Source organism: Petromyzon marinus, chromosome 16 (assembly GCF_048934315.1).
Source record: "Petromyzon marinus isolate PM22_M1 ecotype Great Lakes invasive population chromosome 16, UKy_Petmar_22M1.pri1.0, whole genome shotgun sequence".
Lineage (NCBI taxonomy): Eukaryota > Metazoa > Chordata > Hyperoartia > Petromyzontiformes > Petromyzontidae > Petromyzon > Petromyzon marinus.
The window spans coordinates 1,788,923-1,811,709 of record NC_133682.1 but is presented as its reverse complement, the minus strand read 5'-3'; the positions used below and the strand labels follow the sequence as shown (position 1 = coordinate 1,811,709).

Sequence of the window (22,787 nt, the reverse complement as noted above, 5' to 3'; positions counted from 1 at the left end):
CGTGCAGGCATGGTGCTGGAAACACCATCCTATGGTGTGCCATGCCGGCCTTAACAGGTGCTCGCACACAATGTTTGCCGCAACAGTCAATAAAGCGCTGTATAGGGATCTTTGTGTATGCGTGTTCGTGTGGGGACTGGCCGCACATTGGTTAGCTCACTGCGCTCCAAACCCAGTGACTTAGGTCAGATTCCTAGCCATGGATAACATTAGTGAAAATTGGTAATATATATACACTGGTGTATTTGTGTGCGTGCGTGCATGTGTGTGCAGGTGCTGGGTGGTTTATTACATCACAGGATCGCGAGAGATGGCGGGGGCCTGGGGGAAGCCTTCATCCAGCAGTGGATTGACCATGGCCGATGATGACATGTGCAAGTCCGCCCGTGCTTGTATCTTTGTGTGTTTGTGTTTAGAAGTTCGTGTTAGCGCGCACGTGTTTGTGTGTATTTGTGATCCAACTGTGCGAACAGTTTGCAGGGTGAGGAGCAAAGGTGGTGGTGCATCTGCCAGTCATCCAAGTCAGTTAACCAATAGCAGCTGGGTCTGTCCCGTGACCTCCTGTCACGGAGTCTTCGACACTTCACGTGGCCTCAAAGTGCATCTAGCTTGGCAAACCCATTGTAATGACATCACCTTCACTTGGCGGTGAATGGCGGCTGCTGTTGTTGTTGTTATTGGTCGCTAACAGCACTTGCCCCAACAGTCTGTTAAAGGCTCTGCGGGGTTTTTTGTTTGGAAGATGCGTGGCACAACTGTTAGCGTGCTGCGCTACGAACCCTGGTCACCCGAGCTGGATTCCCGCTCACGACCAAGACCATTGACGATTATCTGAACCAGTCCTGGGCCTCCCCTAGGTCGACTCAGCCTCAAATGAGTACCTGATGCAATGTGTAAATATAGCCACTAGGGAGACTAAAACGACCGAGCGTGGTGCTGACCACCAACCCCCTCGTGCGCCGTGCCTCCCTTCAAAGGTGCTGGCAAAGAGCACTTGCCCCAACAGTCCGTTAAGGCTATACGGCGGGATCGTTGTCTGTGCGTGCGTGCCCGCGCGTGTTATTTCAGGCAGCAGCAATCACTAGTGCTGGGTCTTGCCATTCTAACAGCGGAGACACAGTTGAGCCCCAACAAAAGCATACGCTGCATGCCAATGGATCTTCATAAAACCGGCCGCCCGGCCTCCAGGGTTTAGGGCGCAGGGGTGGGGAGAGGGGGGCCAGGGCATTACGTCTCTGTCCGAGCCATTCCGAACGGAAAATGTAATAGATATCAGCGTCGCCAGCACGTGTATTTGCTCGCGTCGCATGCCAACGGAGCCAGAGAGAATGGGCCGGCCGCAACGCTGGACCGCGCCAGAGAAGGCTCGGCGAAGAGGGCCGGCGAAGAGGGCCGGCGTTGACATTTCCGAGCGAACGGTTCGCACTCATTTAGTAGACGTTTAATTAGAGCCGTGGTGTGAAGTCTTGGCAACTTTATTACTGCGAGGATTTTAGTTTTTTTTAAAATAGACTTTAAAAAAACCGCGTCGAAATCTAAAGGGACATCCTAATTGTGAGATTTAAAGGGGAAAAAAAAACACGAGCGTAAAATAAGATAATTTTACAATGATCTGTTACTAATAAATTGTAAATCCCATTTTTACAATGAATTGTTAGCGGCCTGATGCGTGTATGTGTGTGCATACTTGCGTTTTTCTAAATGTGTTTATATAAGTGTGTGTGTGAGAAAGTGTGTGCTTGCTGACATATGTGCATATGTTTGTGCGTGGATGGGAGTACGTGTGTGGAAGTGTGTGAATAAGCGCACTTGCGCTATGAACTCGGCGACCCGAGTTTGATTCCCGCTCAAGGCTAACATCAGTGACAAATATCTGAGCCTGTCCTTGGCCTCTCCTAGGTCGACTCAGTCTTAAAAAAGGTAACTGGAGCAGTGTATACGCATCAGCACTGGTGAAACAACATCGGTCGGGTACGATGTTGGCCATTCACCCCTTTGTTTGCCGTGTCGGCCTTAATAGGTGCTCGCTAACAGCACTTACCCCAACAGCCTGTTAATTCTATACGGGGGACTTTTGACTCTGTATAAGTGCATGCATGTGTGTGCGTGTGCACGTGTGCATATGTAAGTGTGTGCACGTAATATATGGTCGCGCGCATGCACGTGTACGTGTGTATGTGTGAGTGTGTACGCGTGTATGTAATCACGCTTGTATGTGTTAACGCGTGTATGTGTTCACGCGTGTATGCACATGAGCACACGTGTATGTGTGATTGCCCGTGCGTGTGCATGCGCGAGTGATAAATGTGACGTTCACCGTGAATGAAACTCGGCCCTGCACGGTAATAAAAGCAAGTGCTTGTATGGGAACGTTGCATAACAAATTCTAGGCCATAAATTTTAATAAACTCCGTTTTATTGGACCATATTTAAAGGGCCCAAAGCCCCCGAAACACAGGTGAGTGAAAGCTAAAAGGGAGCGATGGTCTCAAAAAAATAACACTCTGCACATCCGTGGTGAAACAAAAAAAATGCGAAAATCAATTCCCCAACAATATTTCTCTCAGGATCAGCTCGGGAGCGGAATTTTTTTTCGAGACAACAACATAAAAAAACGTGTCGGCGATGAGCTCGGTGACAGCAAAATGGCTGCGAGAGAAATATCCGTGGCCTGCTGTGTGCGAGCGACGGTGCCGCCACCTCTCCTGGCTTTCCCAGGAACGCCCTCCTCTCGAGGCCACCGTCCTGGGAAATCTTCCGAGAAAATTGAAAGCCCCGGTGAGTGTCACTTGCGTAATGGCACCCGAGGCGAGACAATTAGAAAGATAGGCTTCCGTGGTGTCAAGTTTAGCGCACTGGACCGGCAAGCCAGAGGTCGCCGGTTTGAGCCCATCTCCTGGTGCGTGAGTTCCGACAATGGGGCAAGTTTATTAAATTACACCCCCGTACCCCTACTGCGTCTCTTCACCCAGCGGTATAAATGGGCACAACCACATCCAGGCGGTGGGCGGGCCGCGGGTGGCGGGGGGTAAAGTGTAGGTACGCCGACCTCTTCCAAGACGTGGAAGAGTTGGCCGATTACCTTCCAAGAGGTGGCGGCTCTCTCTACAGCCCCCCCACTCGTGGAGGCCCTTCCAAGACAACGCGTTAAAACACGTCGTTCACTTCTCCCCTCTGTTGGCCTTGCGAGATAATCTTCTTCCCCACGCCATGCCCCCGGTGTGTTTGTTACCTCTAGAGGTGGCGGCGACCTGAGGCGCGACCGCCTCGCGTGGCCTCCCCCCACCTCACACACCTTGTAGGGGGCGGAGAAGAGGGTGGCGGAGGAGGCCGAGACGGCGTCGTCACGGCACGCCAGTTTCTGGTTGCGACGCTTCCACTCCTCGATGCGGCGCGCATCCCGGTCCTTGCCGAAGCAGCTGGGGGAGAGCGAGGGGTCGGTGGGGTCGGGACGAGAGGGCGAGAGAGAGCCGGTGAACAGGCTGGCCGTGCGAACACAACTCAATCCCGTGAAGAAATCATACAATACTAATTGTTTTTCACGCCTATAGCAGTTGTCTTACCCATGTCTTGGCCCTGGCCATGGGAATGTGGAATTTTATTCATGGGATTTCGGCTACCAACATAGAATCTCGACCTCAACACGCTCAAATGGCTCACGATCAACTCGCCTGCAATGTGCCCATTCTCATAACATCTCTACGGCTAAACAAATTTAAGCCTGGGTAGTGCTTTGATGGGCGATTGCCAAGTACATGTAAAGCAGGTGTCACAGCTGTTACAGGCTGCTGCAGGGCTACGTGGGGAGCAGCAGAGGGCAGTGCAGACAAATCCACGAATGTTCTGTAATTATATGCTCCCCTTATTCTTGGTTCTTTCGGTAAAGTCACGTAGATGCGTCATTAATATATTATTATATTATTTTATTGTTTCCCTTCTACGTGACTTTACCGAAAGAACCAAGAATATGAATCCCCGCAGTCACGAAAGCTTTAAATCAAAATATATGCTCCCCGTCAAATCATGACCCCCAAATTGTGTCAATTGACCGAATCCTTTGAAGGTGAATTATTACATTTAAATTGGATAGTCCATGGACTGTAAGGCTGCCTAGGCAAGAGAGGAAATCGAGGTTTTGGAAGGCAGCTCATCGCAAGCTACGATAAATCCACCGCTGGAAGAAGGTCTCCCCCTCCCAAGCCGTCACCATCTCTCCCGGTGCTGCGATAACGACAATCCACCCGCAGCGCGCTGACTACGTGAGTTCATCACTTCATCCGATCGTCGTCTACCCCGACCCGGTCGTACGCAAGTGAGTGACTGAACGCGACGCTTGTGGATGCGTCCGGCGCTCGTCTACCTTTCATTACGGCCCAACGAATTTTTGTTGCGGCACGTAAAACGACCGCGGTCTGAAATTTCACGCGCGACGGGCAGCGGTGCTGGACAAAAACAGGGCCCAAAAAAAAGCACGCACGCTTAAAGCGAGCTGCCTTGGTGGCATCACGGCGCGGGCGGTAAACACCGGCGCGCCGGCGTTTACAGATTGCGACACTGCGAATTATGCACGGTAAATAAACGCGCGGACATTTCCCGGCATCGAGCGCGGCAAATAAAAAAAACATTAAAATAAAATCGCGAGCGTTAAAAGGCGACGAGTGAAAGCTCCGTCTGAGGCCGCGCGGTGAAACGCGCGGCAGGAATCTTTTCACTCTAAGTGCTTGGCTTGGCGAGTTCTGACAGCACGGGACACGGTGACCCCGCGGGCCACTGTGAAAGGGACGCACTGAGATCTCGCTAAATTTTATGAAGGAATCGCCCTCAGCCGAACACGAGGTGGGTTCTTTTTTTAAAAAAAGCAAATAAATAAATAAACACGGCCACGTGAAAAAACAGCTCCTGTGTGGCCTTATTTAAAACGGGGCACATGCGCGCGAAAGAGAGACGGGAACTTGGTTTTCTTGTTTTTAATTAAATCGGTGGTCTCTGCCTCCCTGGCGCGGATGTGCCGCCGCCGAGAGCCGTGGCACTCGAGGGGCGCGTTTACAGCGTTTCCTTTCGTAATTACGAATTAAGCCAGCCGGCTATCCGCGCGGTCAACTCAATCACCATCTCGATTTAAAGCTTTCGTGACTGCAATGATTCATCTTCTTTGGTTCTTTCGGTAAAGTCACGTAGAATGAGAATAAAATAATAAATTGATAAAATAAAATAACACAATAATATTCTCACGACGTTGCGGCCACAACACAAGCGACCTTCATCAGGTGAAGGGACGAGACTGTCTGGTAGGACAGCGCTGTCCTAGCTGTCCTACCAGACAGTCTCGTCCCTTCACCTGATGAAGGCCGCTTGTGTTGTGGCCGCAACGTCGTGAGAATATTATTGTGTTATTTTATTTTATCAATTTATTATTTTATTCTCATTCTACGTGACTTTACCGAAAGAACCAAAGAAGATCAATCACCGTCGTTTTATTTCACAGGCGCGCCTTTCAACTCGTGAAACGAGTGTCAGGGCCCAAACAAACGATGGCAGTAGCCCCAGCCCTCGCCCCAACCGTAACCCCCAGCTCGTGGTCCATCAACGTGGAATTTGAAAATGGAATACCGAACAAAGACTCACATGGCCCATTGTGAATCTAAGTCCACATTAATATTAAGCAACCAAGAGGAATCGACACATGCCAGGTTTTTTTTTCTTCTTCTTTTCACTACGAAACCTAATCTCGGCAATTTGTTCTGACCTTGCAGTGGCACAGACCTTCTCATCCTCACGAGATCCACCAACCCCACGACGATCGGCCAGATCAAAGCAAGCAAGACCCATGTCGGGATAATGATCCATAAGAGGGCTTTAGGGCAGCAAGGAAAGTGCTTAAGAGTGACCACTATGCTTAACAGGTGCGACAGGCTGCGGGCCTACGTTGAGGGCAGTGCAGCAATCTGATGTTGTACTTAACGTCACTGCTCCCCACCTTCACCAATCCGCACTGACCAGCATGGTGAAGTAAGGTCAAATAACCCTCCAAGTAACTCTGCACGGTGTGGGGAGACGCTCATATGAACCTTATAGCGGTACCCCGGCTCTCGCACAATGTCCGTGGTGCAGTCATTTTTAGTCTGTTGATGGCCGGCGATGCGGCAATCGACTCATCTCGAGGAGCTGTACACGATGCACCACTACGGTGCGTACGAGCGTTCAAGGTTTCAGCGCCATCGTCCTCGCTGCGTTTCGACATCGCGGAGTGGCACCGATTTCGGATTGATTGGTACCCCAGTCGCGGAGTTAAGTACACACCTGGAAAAAATGATGTCCCAGAAATTAAATAGTTCATTGCCTCGGCCATGTTGTATTATTTAGTACCCCGAGGTACCGCCATGAGGCTCATTTAGTAGTGGATTGCCAAAGAACTGTACATTGCAGCAATGAGACCGGATGAGCATCATTGCATGAGGTGGGGTTCAGGTGGCAGTGGTCTCTTATTATATCCTCAGCAGCTGTCACCTGGACACACTGCACCGCGCAAACTTCACTCGCGCCTTCAGTTCGCATGTAAATCTAACGTCAATCTACCCCGGTCGCCCATTGCCCCCTTTTCCACCGGCACTAATGAGCCGTGCCAGCACAGGACACCTCGCAGAATGGATGGTTTGTCCCACTGGCTATTTACCAAGCCAAGCCAGAACCACACCGTCAAACTCGGGGCCCTACAGGGCCAGGGGAGGCCTCAAAATTGTCTCTGTCACGTGCGACGTCAGCGGCACGACCAGGATTCTGGAGCGGGAAAACAACCCGGCGCCTCCTGGGCCCGTGGCAATCTGTTGGCCCGGTACGGCCCGCGACGCGGCACGGTTGTACGGTGGGTAAAAAAAAAGAGTACGGCTCTGCTCCTGTAAAATTTGCGCCACCCACCATCACGGAAGTCGAGGTGCGCCCCGGCTCGCAGCAACAGGCGCGCACGACTTAAAACTCTCAAAGCCGAGCAGCTCACCCCGGCGTGTCAGCCAGACGAGACACATCGCCTAGTCACGTACGTAGACAGGGTCGAAGTGACACAACACTCGCACAGCCGCGCTGTCCGGGTCAGGCCATCCCGCAAAACAGCTGCACGCATACAAATTGCGTGTGCCGAGCGTTCTCAGAATAACATTAACTTGCGCCACACCGCCACTCCTGCTTGTGCCGCCTTCCGAACGTCCACAAACCTAATCTTACTTGCAGACAGGGAGAAACCAACCGATGAGTGTACTATTATCACATTCATCAGCCATAATCAATCCACTGCTCAATGAAGGCCCACCCATGTTCACCACTATACAGTACCTCACCATCCTGCATGAAGCCTCGTGCCTTATTTATTGTGTGGGTGTGGGAAGAAAGGAACGTTGGAAGGGTGTGTTTTTGTTCCCTTCGATGCAGGTATGCACACAAACGCCGATACCCATGAAACCAATCGATAGCATGCGCAGGCACACGGTAGCCCAGGCTGTGGGGCTTCAAGGTCTACGTTTGAGTGCCAACTAAGTGCGCAAGGTCACAGTAGTCCGCACACATTCTGGGAAGAATGTCAGCTGCAAGACCACAGGCAAAGCCGCAACCTTGGGGCATTCGTACGTTCTATATAAATAGATATTAATTTAGAGGGGACTCACAGTTCGTTAAGCCCTCTAAAAAGAGCACAACTGGAAAAAATCCCATGGGGAAAATTTAGCGTGCCGAATTTGCCGTGAACTGAATCCAAACGTAATGCATTCCGGCTAGCGGCCGGGTGTGGTGGCGTGCGCCTTGTGGTCCAGCGCTTTGGAAAGCGGATAACGTGCAGATTTTGTGAAACTCCTCAAACCCGAAAGAAAAGTAGCACAGCACGTAGGTTCATGAAATGATCCGCACAGACCTTTGGGTGTTCTGCCATATCACGCTTCAGTTTTCTCCCTGGGTAGTCTGGCTTCCCTATCGTGTACAAATCCACATGTAGGACCCTCCTAGAAACAGTGCTTAGGCTCAGAGAGGCTTTCCTGAATAAATAGATTGGATTCGTAACATGAAAGGCAGAATGTGTTTCATATTTAATACATACAGATGGTCATGATTCGCTGACTGAATTAAGTAAATTTTAATGTTCCCGTAGTAAAGTGCTGCAAAGCTGAAATTCAGCACAATTTACGTGAAGTCTACGGTTATGAAACCTTCAATTTTGGACCTGCAAAATGTGGTGCACCAAAATTGAATTCGTCTTGATCCCGTGGACGTTTGTATGTGGACGGTTTTAAGGGGGCCAATCAGAAATTTTACATCGCGATTTAAATTACCAACTTGGTCTGGTAACTCTGAACAGGTATGACGTGAAAGCCGACAGAAAGCAGGCGCGGCCTTGTAACCGGCTAATAGAATAAATAATGGACCAGGGACACTCCATTCAGACAATATGTAGGTTAATGCTTTGAGCCAGGCTCAATGGCTATGGGACTCTGTGTCAGCTGCCGCGTGGCTCATCTCAAATCCCGGAGCGGACCGTTTACAGCCAGGATGGTTGCGGTGCAAGACCGCAGCGGTCGTGTGGTTGCCATGACGTCACGAGTAGCCACACCCCCCCCACCAACCACCCCCACCAACCCCCCCACCAACCCCCCACCTACCCACCCCCTACCCCCCCCCCAACCCCCCCCCCCACCGACCTGCCCATAACCCTGCAGAGCGGTTTGCCAAAGCTTTGCTTCCTGCTGGAAACTCTGCACTGCATATGCCTGCAAGACTGTGCCATTAAAACAATAATAATAATAAACTCTGCACTGCATATGCCTGCAAGACTGTGCCATTAAAACAATAATAATAATAAACTCTGCACTGCATATGCCTGCAAGACTGTGCCATTAAAACAATAATAATAAACTCTGCACTGCATATGCCTGCAAGACTGTGCCATTAAAACAATAATAATAATAAACACTGCACTGCATATGCCTGCAAGACTGTGCCATTAAAACAATAATAATAAACTCTGCACTGCATATGCCTGTAAGACTGTGCCATTAAAACAATAATAATAAACTCTGCACTGCATATGCCTGCAAGACTGTGCCATTAAAACAATAATAATAAACTCTGTACTGCATTTGCCTGCAAGACTGTGCCATTAAAACAATAATAATAAACTCTGCACTGCATATGCCTGCAAGACTGTGCCATTAAAACAATAATAATAAACTCTGTACTGCATATGCCTGCCAGACTGTGCCATTAAACAATAATAATAAACTCTGTAATGCATATGCCTGCAAGACTGTGCCATTAAAACAATAATAATAAACTCTGTACTGCACATGCCTGCAAGACTGTGCCATTAAAACAATAATAATAATAAACTCTGCACTGCATATGCCTGCAAGACTGTGCCATTAAAACAATAATAATAAACTCTGCACTGCATATGCCTGCAAGACTGTGCCATTAAAACAATAATAATAAACTCTGCACTGCATATGCCTGCAAGACTGTGCCATTAAAACAATAATAATAATAAACTCTGCACTGCATATGCCTGCAAGACTGTGCCATTAAAACAATAATAATAAACTCTGCACTGCATATGCCTGCAAGACTGTGCCATTAAAACAATAATAATAAACTCTGCACTGCATATGCCTGCAAGACTGTGCCATTAAAACAATAATAATAAACTCTGCACTGCATATGACTGCAAGACTGTGCCATTAAAACAATAATAATAATAATAAACTCTGCACTGCATATGCCTTCAAGACTGTGCCATTAAAACAATAATAATAATAATAATCTCTGCACTGCATATGCCTGCAAGACTGTGCCATTAAAACAATAATAATAAACTGCACTGCATATGCCTGCAATACTGTGCCATTAAAACAATAATAAACTCTGCACTGCATATGCCTGCAAGACTGTGCCATTAAAACAATAATAATAATAAACTCTGCACTGCATATGCCTGCAAGACTGTGCCATTAAAACAATAATAATAATAATAAACTCTGCACTGCATATGCCTGCAAGACTGTGCCATTAAAACAATAATAATAAACTCTGCACTGCATATGCCTGCAGGACTGTGCCATTAAAACAATAATAATAAAACCCTTGCTTGCAAAAATAAAAGCCACGTTATAATTGATTAAAAATGACAAAAAAAACCTCCCCCATTAAAACGGATCAAACACCAACGCCACTGCAACGTCAAAGCAAGGAGCCCACAAACTTCACAAGGCAAAAGGAAGTTGTCCTTCTGCTAAGGTTAGACCCACCGTGGTACCTCGCTCGCTCCTCACTTTATTTCTGGAAGATATTACACGGTGGAGGGCAGCAGGGGAGGGAAATATGCGAGCGAGTGTGTTTACTGGTGGCAGGGCCGCTTGTGTTATGTCTTCTCTGCATATCCGTACACCGTGTTCAGCCAAAAAAAGGGGGGGGCGGGGGGGGGCGAGGGGGGGCTTGTAAAATACCCCATCGTCCTGCCAGGGAAAACATACAAGCACAGACGCGCACACACACACAGAAAGCATGCGTACACACGGAGCCATGTCCACAATGTGCTCTTGTTGGGAAACCGATGATTGTATGAATTTATTTTCGGTTTCATTTGTATTTTTCCACAATCAGGTTTGACAGGCGACACACGCGCCGGTGTGACCTTTGGTTACGGGCTGAGCGAAGCCCTCGGCCTGGTGCGCCGAGGCCAAGGAAGCTGTTTAAAAATTTAAAAAAACCCCACACATTAACAATGAACTTGAAACCCCAGCTCAGCAGGTAAAGTGCTAGGCCAGCAAGGCAACGCACTGCTTTGTAAATACAAAAAAAACAAGTGGGCATTATTAAATTGCTTTGGCACTCAGCAATTATTTGGGTCAAGCGCTTGTGAGCGTGGGGGTAACATTAGCATAGACACAAAGGGTTCTCGAACAATTTGGCTGCTGCTGCTGCTGCTGGCACGCTCCGCAGCGAAAACACAACTCTGCACAATCTTTTCATCCATTTACCCACACGTTAAAGAGCACGCCATTTTTCCACGGTTCGTCGGCCAAAGGCAACAGAAAAAAAAGAGAAAGAGCACAGGGCCTCGCACCGCGGCGTGGCCACGGGACTGCGCGAGCGACGGCGCAACGGGGTCCTAGCTGGAGACCGACGGGAGAGAGATGAGGAACAGGGAGAGCGGCGGCGGTGGGTGGGTGGGTGGGAGACGGAGGAGGGGGGGGCGCCGTGGCCTATTTATAATGGGGAAGTAAGCCGGTCGCCTGTCAGCATTAACCCAATTACGGGGATTCGGCGAGCCGCGTTAATGCTTTTCATTAGGCCCTAATACTGGCCAGGCCGCTTTTGGATATTTCATTAGGGTGATTGATTGCTTTCATTACGAGCAAGAGCTGTTGGCAAAATGAACGGATCCTGGAGTGCGGACGCGCTGCCCCTCAGGAGAGGCCGCTCGTCGTCCGCGCGGGGCGTGCCCCTTGGGCCACGGCGATGGAGACGGGAGAGTTGGATTTGAGATTGGGGTGGTGGGGGGGTCGATGGAAGTTCGTTTTAAAAATCCAAACAGCGGTCACTTCCAAAGGCGATTGGCGTATTGTGCCGAGCGTTGTTTAGCAATAACACCACAACAAAGAATTCCAAACGGCGGCGTCGAGATGGGACCCCATCGGTGCAAACAAAAAAAAATTATACTCGAGCACTGAGCAATGGCTAACGACGCTTCGGCTCAAACAGAACATCCCGTTCACTTCTAAAGGATAAAAATAGCAAAAGGGAAGTAATTAAAGGATTGCGTTATGGCACAAATAAATGCACCGTGAGGACTCTTCCTGCTCATCGCACAGCAACCGCCGAGACAAGAATTTGTCTCTCCTTTCCAAAGATCACTGATTCCAAATTAATGTCAAATTCATAGAGAAAGGTCAGCTGCGGGGAGGGGGTGTGGGGGCAAGCGACCACGTGTGCACTCGCGTGCGCGCGCCTGTGCAAGGCGTGTGTTTTTCTTCATCTCCCTGCTGACATATCACAGCTTTGATAAAGGGATGCATTGCTGTGCGGGGGCCAAGGGATAACAGGATAATAAGTCAAAGAGACAAGCCTCTCGCTGCGGGCGGGGACGTGCCCGGGCCAGGCCGCGCCGCGCTCGTGCCCGGCAGGCGCGGTTTTTTCGGCCCGTGGCAAGTCGCCGGCGTGCTTGCGATGCTGTGGATGGCGGCGTCTCTGGCCCTGCGCTTGGGCACGAACTGGCGAGACTTGGCCAGCGGCAAGGCGGCGCTGCGGCCCCGTCGTGCGTGTGAGATGCACTGGGGCCGTGCGCGCGTGCGTGCGTGCGCGCAATGAAGGGATGGCACCGTTGTATAAATAATTATAAATAATATTCTGACTTGAACGACGGCGCGCGTCTCAATCCACATTTCGGCGCTTACAACCTTTGACCATTAGCGGCTGCCTTCGTTTACGGGAACTGTCTCTACGTAGGAAGCCAAGGCCACTCAAAAAAAGCCGAACAGCCCCGGTTCAGCAGCTCCGCCAAAAAAATGAGGACATTCTCCTCTCTGGTTTAAGTTACGTAAAGTTAAACCAAATAAATGGAGCAACGGTGAAAAGCGGGCAGCCATTCCCCCCCACCCCGCCATTTTTCTCGTGATGTTTATTTAGGTGCTGGCCTTTATATCAATTTGGGAGCAAATACAAAAGGAGCCAGATCATTTTTGGAGGGCGCTGCTCTGGTGGAGTAGGCCGGCGATCACTAGAGTGCCCTGGAAGGGTCGAGGACAGTGTGTGTTGGTGTGGGGGGGGGGGCACGCAGGGAGGTTTGCAGAAAATCGGGGCTGGGAGCGAGACTGGTGCCACGCTTCCATGTCCATTGGGAAGTGTGCCGGCTTCAACGCACAGCCCCGCAAGTGCTTTCTGCCGACACTGCCGGCAGAAGGGCCCCCACTGGAGGGACCGCGAGAGAACCCCCTATACAGGGTATTTGGTCTACTCTTCCACACAGACCAGATGGCTTGCAAAAGAAGGAATGATACTATGTAATAAATGTTCACTTTAGCCCATCACAGGTGACCTGCTCGATGGACGAGCATCACGATTATAAATGACTTGTTGACTTTGCCTAGCAATACAAAATAAACCCACGCACATATTCGGCTAACATTTCTAGGCAATGGCCTTTTTTCAGAGCAGTGTCGATCTGAAACGTTATCCTGTTGTGTATGTTTCTGCTGAACGACATCAGTGCTAAGCTTTATTTGTTGTGCTTAGTACACCACAGCCTATGCAATCGTCCCCTTTATGTATATTGTCTGTCCAACCAGACGTCACCAGCCCCTCAGCACAGCGGGTTTTGTTGGACAATGACGCTGCGCTGGACCTGCCGTCTCCTTACTTATGCGGCGTTCCCCATGGCCACTTTAAAGCAGGTCCACGTGGTTTGTAACAAGCCAGCCAGGATGCTTCGGCCCAGAACCCCACTGTTAAACCAAAAAGTTAAAACTCCGTTCACGTTCCTCTCTTACCCTGGATGGAAGGAGAGGGGGGTAGGAGGGATTGGGGCGGTTGCTCGACCCATGAAGACACGTGGCTTCTTCAAGTGTGGGAACAGCCAAACACGAAATAGCGTGGCCCCGGTCCAATTTACTATGGCTTTGGACACACACAGCATCAGCCCCGTGTTCTAATTTAGCGGGCACGACCCAGCCCTGGAAACCACTGTCCTCCGGCGCTGGCCCCGAAATCCTCGCGACAGTCCACGTGTCTCGGCTGACTAAGCCGCCGGCATCACAGGGTTCTGCCTGGCTGGGTGTCGATGCGTTAGAGAGTGCTAGGGTCACATTTGAGGTGGGGGGGCGGGGGGACAGGGGGGGGGGGGCGAGAGTTCAAATGTCAGTCACGGGTCTACTCCGTAAAATAAGCCACATTTCAAGGAACGTCAACAATGGTCACAACTGTTTCTATCGATGAGCTGCCTCCCACCACAGGAACGTGGAAGTTCCACCACTGGCTCAGGGCAGCCTGAAGAGACGACAGGCACTGCACTGTGCTCGTTTGCGTGGAGTGACGCCGACCAACCGTGACTTCACCAGGAGCCGCTAATCTGCGAACACGGATCTGATAAAAATATATATACCCCACCTCAAATCTTTTTTTAATTGTCGGCTTTAATAACATAACTGCCGCGTGATTTGCGTAATTGTGCCGCGTGCAGTTTTAACATAAGGAAGCGACGCCCTTAAGCGAATTGTCTCTTTAAAAGGTGTCCATCCAGGGGCACAGTGGAGTGCATGATCATTCTACAAGACAATCACACCGACTACTTATCTCTCCCGACTCGTGACTCGACCAAACGCTGAGCGACCCTAACAGGGGGTGGGGGTAGGGGGGATTAGCACATGTTCCCTTTGTGTGTGACCAGGGCTGGGTCTGTCCGGGTCAGCGACCCGACACAGCACACCACATCCAGTACACTTATAGCTGTGGCTGCGACGACTAGTCACGTGCCTGCTTGCGTTTGCTGTTTCTACCCATATCTCAGGGTCCATTCCCAGAACGCCCTCCTTTCCAATAGTGCTCTTTATTTATTTGGGGTTTTTTTCACACGCTTGTGACTGTAGCTCTTAATTTGTCAGACAATCTGGGGCTCGAGGCAACATGTTTAAAAACCGTACGCCAACAATCCTCACTGCAAAGTGACCTCGAGACAACCTCTGGATTTTCCGTCAGTCGTCCGCACCGATCTACAGAACATTCCCACCACCGCTTCCTCGACTCTTTTGTATTTCCAGCGAAATGCCAAAATTATAGAAAAATATCAGAAGCTAAAAATAAAGTCCCCGTTGAGTTTGACTTCAATATCATGTACTTAAGCACAACGGCTTCGAGCGACACGACGAAGCTTCCTGTTTCCAGGATTGCAGTGTCTGCTTGGGAATTTCCAAGTTGCATTTCCGATAAAAAAAAAGATGACTCGACTCAATTCCGCGTCCTTTATATAACCACGAGAGCCCACTGACATTCACCAGCCCTGCTGCACGGGAAGACCACGGAAGGTGAGCCAAGGCAGACTGTCAATATTTGTTTTGTAAATTCATTGCAGGCAGATTAAATGCACTGTAGGTTATTAGCAATGATACCAACTAATAGTCACCTCCTCTTCAAAAGTTTACTTTGACGGATGTGGTTCGAGGATCGTTTTATGAGTTAAATTCCCATCCATGGCTAACACAGTCTATGATGCTTCGAACCCCTTCCCCTGGCCCCCCAATTCACCAACTGCCACTGGCCAACATGCCAAAGTACGATGCTCAAGTATGGTCAAACAGCCCCCAAGACCAACACAACATAGGGAGGTCATAATTTAGCAGTGGACTGGCAAACAGCTATACATTAGAATATCAATTAAGATATTGCTCTGCTCAATTCAATGTTTAGTCTCATGAAACATATGGGAATGGCACGTGGTAGAATCGATTATTTTACATTCCAATAGAATTCTGAGATAGATTTCTCGTTTAATACACAGGGCCAAAACGAGGGCGCAACAAAAATCGATTTGTGAATCCAACCACGACAGTGAATTGTGGCAATTCGTGGATTGAATCGTGGAGGGGGTGATTCTTTACATCTGCAAAGTTCGTGAACGTCGCGGGGGTCTCTGACATTCAGCTTGCGACATCAGGGGCACTTTGGCTCACAGCTGATTTCATCGCTCCGTCTATGCCGCTGGAATGGGACAGCCAATGTCGCAAGTGTGGTGGGCTTTTGGGATTCGAGACTGCCCAACCGTCAGGGCAGCCACACGTGGGATGACTGTGCAGATTGCGCCGCTGGTGACGTCCACGCTGTGAGCGCTAGCGGTGTGCCAATCCTGCGATGCCTCCGTAGGACCGACATTTGCACGGTTTTCTTTGAAAACTCGCATCGGGCTGCGTCGACAATATTCAATGCTCAACAACAGCGTGGCGCGCACATAAGCGCGCGCACACATGCAAACATCCAAGCATCCGTCAGCGCAGCGTCCAACAACGGCTACAGCTCGGCACGATGCAAAATAAAAAATAAATAAACGGGGCCGCGCTGTGCCAAAAAAATTGCACTTTATGCATCGGCGAGCCAGAAAGCTTGGGCTCGGATTTAGAAAGCAGGGCCTGATAAAGGGCACTGTGTGCCTTGCAGACAGGCAGGAGAACCCAAGCATGAACCTCAACCCGGCATTCAAACTGCTTGGAGTTTTTGTCGTGGGCAATTTTTTTGTGTTTTCCCCGCACCATAACAGCCCACGGCCAGCCTGTAAATGAATTGTTATTGTTTCGCGGTAAAAGGCTCTTGCGGAAAAAAGAAAGCCTCTCGTAGGCGGAGAGCCCAAGCGCCTGGACTAATTACAGCACGGCCACTCAGGGGTGTCATTAGGGTGCGCCATTAGCGCCGGGTTTGCGCGGGCGGGCAGGCCAGTCCCTCCCCATGCCCCCGACGGTTCCGTGACGATCTGCGAGACTCCGACCGACCGCTTTGAGCTCCGTAGAGCTCTCCGGGCCGGGCCGAGGCCCCCCCCCCCCACCCAAACTCTCTCCAGACGCTCAGGGAGATCCGACCCAAAAACCGTCGAGCGCTCGCCCAACAAAAAAACTCCCCCGAACGCTCACTCTCCAAATGCGCACAGCAGCAGCGGAAAACGCTGAGGATACTGATGCCGTGTGGCCACAGCGAGCTGCTTGGGAGTTGGCGTGCATTTTGGAAAATGGAATCGAATGCCCGAGAAAATCTTCCGCGCGTGCGCTGCTCTGCGTGGCTACACGTGGCGGTGTTGGTTTACGAATAAATAAAAATGAACATCAACCGTCGTTCGTGCGCTTCCCCATGCCAAGTAATTCGGGGAAATGTCCCGTCCGTATCCACCGAGCGACACACGAGGGAGAGCAGGGTAAGCGTGCTACAGTGCGTCGATTAATATTGATGTGTAACGCTCACAGTACATCAATTGAAACGGCTCCTTTAAGAATTACAATTTATGCAATTTTTAATCGCATTCAAATGATATGCTAACACAGTGGAGCGATGGCACGGCGGCGAGCACACCACGCTTTGAACCTGGTGACCCGATTTCAATTCCTGGCCAAGACAAATAGCAGTGACAAGTGGATTGTGAACCGGCCCTGCCCCCCTTCGCCAACCCGCACTGCCCAGCATGGTGAAGTATGGTCAAACAACCCTCCATGACCAACACGGCACGGGGCAGGGCCTTCATCCAGCAGTGGATTGACAACCGGCCGTAGATGTACTTGCGTCACATTCACATCGTCGGGGAGCGAATCCAACCCGAACAAACAAGCAAACAATTCCAAAGGCACGGTAATAATAATATAAAAACAAAAATTAAAAACAGAGAGACAAATACAAATCCATCCCCGGCACGGAATCTGGGTGGGGATGGCAAGGCGGGTTGTGAATGTTGACGCGTGCTCAAAGGGCGGGAGGGGCACCCGGAGATGAGCGTGGATGTGACGGGGGGCAGCCTAGGGGGCTGCATGCACGAGCTTGCCCGCCGCCGCCGCCGCCGCTGCCGCCACCCTCGTGAGTCACGTGTGCCCCGTAGATCGGCTTTGCAGTTTTGTTTCATTTGCTGGATGCCACTGCTTCTGGTGCAAGCCTCCGGGGACGGGGCAATGAGGCACCGTGATTCGGCGTCGACAGCGAAGTCTGCTGCCCGGGGAGGTGTTCACGGTCCTCGCGCCAGATGACGCCGGCACGATGTGCTGCCAGTTGAAGCCGCGTGCACGCAACGATACGCATTGCACACGCACATTTGACATTTCTGCACAAAGAATATATTTAAACGTGATTGTGACAAATCCCGACAAATAGCCTCAAATTAGTACCTGCTGCGATGTGTATAAACTTCACCATTGGGGGCACAAAGGCGGCCCGGCGTGGTGCTGGCCACCCACCGCCCGGTGCGCCGTGCCGCCCTTCACAGGTGCTCGCTAACAGCACTTGCCCCAAAAGGCTGTCAAGGCTACACGGGGGATCTTTGTCTTGGCCCCCCGTCATGCCTCGCATGCCACCACACTGCGTCAAAATTGCACGCAGAATTGCTTAGAGACCATCGACTCTCAGCGAGACAGAACAGCGACTGCCCCGTAGTCGTTCAGTCGGCAGCAGGACTACAAGACAATAAACAGTCCAGCAGATTCATCGCTGTTAGGAATCGTGTTCAAATATGCTCAAAATGTCCCCCCAAATATATTGCTATAAAAGAGATTTGTGTTTATATGATTGTAGTTATGGTTGTACTTTATAAATCCCTAATCTCTGCCATTACATACAATGAAACAAGAAAAGGTAAAAAAGAAAAAAGAGCAATTTTAAACAATACACTATTAGACATTATTGTTAAAAAAAAGTCCATCCTATGTGTTAGTGAATTTTTTAAATATATTTTAGGCAGGAAATTCGTTTAAAAATTTAGAAAAAAATTTCTAGGGGAGGACCCCCAGACCCCCTGGAAGATTTGGTCCCCCCCAATGTTGGCTCCATGGCTACGGCCTTGGTGCAGTGCAGCCATCGTTGTCGGCTACTGCTGCTGCTGCTACTGCTGCTGCTGCTCCCCCCCGTGAAGACAAACCCCTCGCCTGATCACCGTGGGGACACAGACTGGCGATGCCTTGTAACACTTTCCCGCATGCAGGATGAGAAACTCGTCAGGCAGGAAAGTTGTTGGCCTGCGTGGGCTTGGAACCCATCAGAGGGCGGCGGGGGCGGTGTGGGGCTCGCGATGATTGCTTGGCGAGGTGGAGCTTTGTTTATGGTGCCACTCGGCAGTCCACCTGAGCGCAGGTGTTGTCGTAGACCCGGCTGGGACCCAAAGATGGGGGGGGGGGGGCTGGGGGGGCTTGTGGGGTTTGGGGAGGAGGGGGGGGCTGAAATAATTGTGAGCGCCTCGACGGTCGACGTTTGAAACAGGAGGGCGCAGAAGACGAGAAAATGCGGCACGCGTCTTACAGGAAATGGGTGCGACTTGCGCACGTGAACGGGTTTGAAAGGAAATTATTAATCAAGTGCCATTAACACACACACACAAAACTCGCCCGCTTCTCTTTATTGTACCCGGCTGTTAAATGGCACGTGGGGTCGGGCTGGCGGGCGAGATTGGTGGTGAGTGGCGGTGAGTGAGTGGTGGTGAGTGTGTGTGGTGAGTGAGTGAGTGGTGAGTGTGTGGTGAGTGAGTGGTGGTGAGTGAGTGGTGGTGGGTGTGTGGTGAGTGAGTGGTGAGTGTGTGGTGAGTGTGTGGTGCGTGTGTGTGGTGAGTGAGTGAGTGGTGAGTGGGTGGTGAGTGAGTGGTGGTGGGTGTGTGTGCTGAGTGTGTGGTGAGTGAGTGGTGAGTGTGTGGTGCGTGTGTGTGGTGAATGTGTGTGTGGTGAGTGTGTGTGGTGAGTGGTGGTGAGTGTGTGTGGTGGTGAGTGTGTGTGGTGAGTGAGAGGTGGTGAGTGTGTGTGGTGGTGAGTGAGAGGTGGTGAGTGTGTGTGGTGGTGAGTGAGTGGTGGTGAGTGTGTGTAGTGGTGAGTGAGTGAGTGTGGTGAGTGGTGGTGAGTGTATGTGGTGAGTGAGTGGTGGTGAGTGAGTGGTGGTGAGTGTATGTGGTGAGTGTATGTGGTGGTGGTGTGTGTGTGTGGTGAGTGTGTATGGTGGTGGTGTGTGTGTGGTGAGTGGTGGTGAGTGTGTGTGTGGTGAGTGTGTGTGTGTGGTGAGTGGTGGTGAGTCAGTGTGGTGAGTGAGTGGTGGTGAGTGAGTGTGGTGAGTGAGTGGTGGTGAGTGAGTGGTGGTGAGTGAGTGTGGTTAGTGAGTGGTGGTGAGTGAGTGGTGGTGAGTGTGTGGTGGTGAGTGAGTGGTGGTGAGTGAATAGTGCTGAGTGCGTGTGGTGAGTGAGTGGTGGTGAGTGAGTGTGGTGAGTGAGTGGTGGTGAGTGAGTGGTGGTGAGTGTGTGTGTGGTGGTGGTGTGTGTGTGCGTTGAGTGTGTGTGGTGAGTGTGTGTGGTGGTGAGTGTGGTGAGTGTGTGTGTGGTGAGTGTGTGTGGTGAGTGAGTGGTGGTGAGTGTGTGTATGGTGTGTGTGGTGAGTGTGTGTGGTGAGTGAGTAGTGGTGAGTGGTGGTGAGTGTGTGTGTGGTGAGTGTGTGTGTGGTGAGTGTGTGTGGTGAGTGAGTAGTGGTGAGTGGTGGTGAGTGGTGGTGAGTGTGGTGAGTGAGTGGTGGTGAGTGAGTAGTGGTGAGTGGTGGTGAGTGTGTGTGATGAGTGAGTGTGATGAGTGAGTGTGGTGAGTGAGTGGTGGTGAGTGAGTGGTGGTGAGTGAGTGGTGAGTGAGTGGTGGTGAGTGTGTGGTGAGTGAGTGAGTGGTGGTGAGTGAGTGTGATGAGTGAGTGTGGTGAGTGAGTGGTGGTGAGTGAGTGGTGGTGAGTGTGTGGTGAGTGTGTGGTGAGTGAGTGAGTGGTGGTGAGTGAGTAGTGGTGAGTGGTGGTGAGTGAGTGTGATGAGTGAGTGTGGTGAGTGAGTGGTGGTGTGTGTGTGCGGTGAGTGTGTGTGGTGAGTGTGTGTGGTGGTGAGTGTGGTGAGTGTGTGTGGTGAGTGTGTGTGGTGAGTGAGTGGTGGTGAGTGTGTGTATGGTGTGCGTGGTGAGTGTGTGTGGTGAGTGAGTAGTGGTGAGTGGTGGTGAGTGAGTGGTGGTGAGTGGTGGTGAGTGTGTGTGTGGTGAGTGTGTGTGGTGAGTGTGTGGTGAGTGAGTAGTGGTGAGTGGTGGTGAGTGGTGGTGAGTGAGTAGTGGTGAGTGGTGGTGAGTGAGTGTGATGAGTGAGTGGTGGTGAGTGAGTGGTGGTGAGTGAGTGGTGGTGAGTGTGTGGTGAGTGTGTGGTGAGTGAGTGGTGGTGAGTGAGTGGTGGTGGGTGTGTGGTGAGTGAGTGGTGAGTGTGTGGTGAGTGTGTGGTGCGTGTGTGTGGTGAGTGAGTGAGTGGTGAGTGGGTGGTGAGTGAGTGGTGGTGGGTGTGTGTGCTGAGTGTGTGGTGAGTGAGTGGTGAGTGTGTGGTGCGTGTGTGTGGTGAATGTGTGTGTGGTGAGTGTGTGTGGTGAGTGGTGGTGAGTGTGTGTGGTGGTGAGTGTGTGTGGTGAGTGAGAGGTGGTGAGTGTGTGTGGTGGTGAGTGAGAGGTGGTGAGTGTGTGTGGTGGTGAGTGAGTGGTGGTGAGTGTGTGTAGTGATGAGTGAGTGAGTGTGGTGAGTGGTGGTGAGTGTATGTGGTGAGTGAGTGGTGGTGAGTGAGTGGTGGTGAGTGTATGTGGTGAGTGTATGTGGTGGTGGTGTGTGTGTGTGGTGAGTGTGTATGGTGGTGGTGTGTGTGTGGTGAGTGGTGGTGAGTGTGTGTGTGGTGAGTGTGTGTGTGTGGTGAGTGGTGGTGAGTCAGTGTGGTGAGTGAGTGTGGTGAGTGAGTGGTGGTGAGTGAGTGGTGGTGAGTGAGTGTGGTTAGTGAGTGGTGGTGAGTGAGTGGTGGTGAGTGAGTGGTGGTGAGTGAGTGGTGGTGAGTGAATAGTGCTGAGTGCGTGTGGTGAGTGAGTGGTGGTGAGTGAGTGTGGTGAGTGAGTGGTGGTGAGTGAGTGGTGGTGAGTGTGTGTGTGGTGGTGGTGTGTGTGTGCGTTGAGTGTGTGTGGTGAGTGTGTGTGGTGGTGAGTGTGGTGAGTGTGTGTGTGGTGAGTGTGTGTGGTGAGTGAGTGGTGGTGAGTGTGTGTATGGTGTGTGTGGTGAGTGTGTGTGGTGAGTGAGTAGTGGTGAGTGGTGGTGAGTGTGTGTGTGGTGAGTGTGTGTGTGGTGAGTGTGTGTGGTGAGTGAGTAGTGGTGAGTGGTGGTGAGTGGTGGTGAGTGTGGTGAGTGAGTGGTGGTGAGTGAGTAGTGGTGAGTGGTGGTGAGTGTGTGTGATGAGTGAGTGTGATGAGTGAGTGTGGTGAGTGAGTGGTGGTGAGTGAGTGGTGGTGAGTGGTGAGTGAGTGGTGGTGAGTGTGTGGTGAGTGAGTGGTGGTGAGTGAGTGTGATGAGTGAGTGTGGTGAGTGAGTGGTGGTGAGTGAGTGGTGGTGAGTGTGTGGTGAGTGTGTGGTGAGTGAGTGAGTGGTGGTGAGTGAGTAGTGGTGAGTGGTGGTGAGTGAGTGTGATGAGTGAGTGTGGTGAGTGAGTGGTGGTGTGTGTGTGCGGTGAGTGTGTGTGGTGAGTGTGTGTGGTGGTGAGTGTGGTGAGTGTGTGTGGTGAGTGTGTGTGGTGAGTGAGTGGTGGTGAGTGTGTGTATGGTGTGCGTGGTGAGTGTGTGTGGTGAGTGAGTAGTGGTGAGTGGTGGTGAGTGAGTGGTGGTGAGTGGTGGTGAGTGTGTGTGTGGTGAGTGTGTGTGGTGAGTGTGTGGTGAGTGAGTAGTGGTGAGTGGTGGTGAGTGGTGGTGAGTGAGTAGTGGTGAGTGGTGGTGAGTGAGTGTGATGAGTGAGTGGTGGTGAGTGAGTGGTGGTGAGTGAGTGGTGGTGAGTGTGTGGTGAGTGTGTGGTGAGTGAGTGAGTGGTGGTGAGTGAGTAGTGGTGAGTGGTGGTGAGTGAGTGTGATGAGTGAGTGTGGTGAGTGAGTGGTGGTGAGTGAGTGTGGTGAGTGCGTGTGGTGAGTGAGTGGTGGTGAGTGAGTGGTGGTGAGTGTGTGGTGAGTGTGTGTGATGAGTGAGTGTGGTGAGTGAGTGGTGGTGAGTGAGTGGTGGTGAGTGAGTGGTGGTGAGTGTGTGGT

General features: G+C 51.2%; 1 protein-coding gene across 1 annotated transcript in view; it reads right to left on the bottom strand.

Moving 5' to 3' along the window:
* Window positions 1-22,787, bottom strand: part of AFF3 (ALF transcription elongation factor 3) — a 178,179-nt gene that overhangs the window by 113,007 nt on the left and 42,385 nt on the right. Inside the window, exon 2 of the mRNA XM_076067341.1 lies at window positions 3,296-3,419. Within this exon, the coding sequence (XP_075923456.1) occupies window positions 3,296-3,419 (124 nt within the window). The remainder of the gene's footprint in view (window positions 1-3,295; window positions 3,420-22,787) is intronic.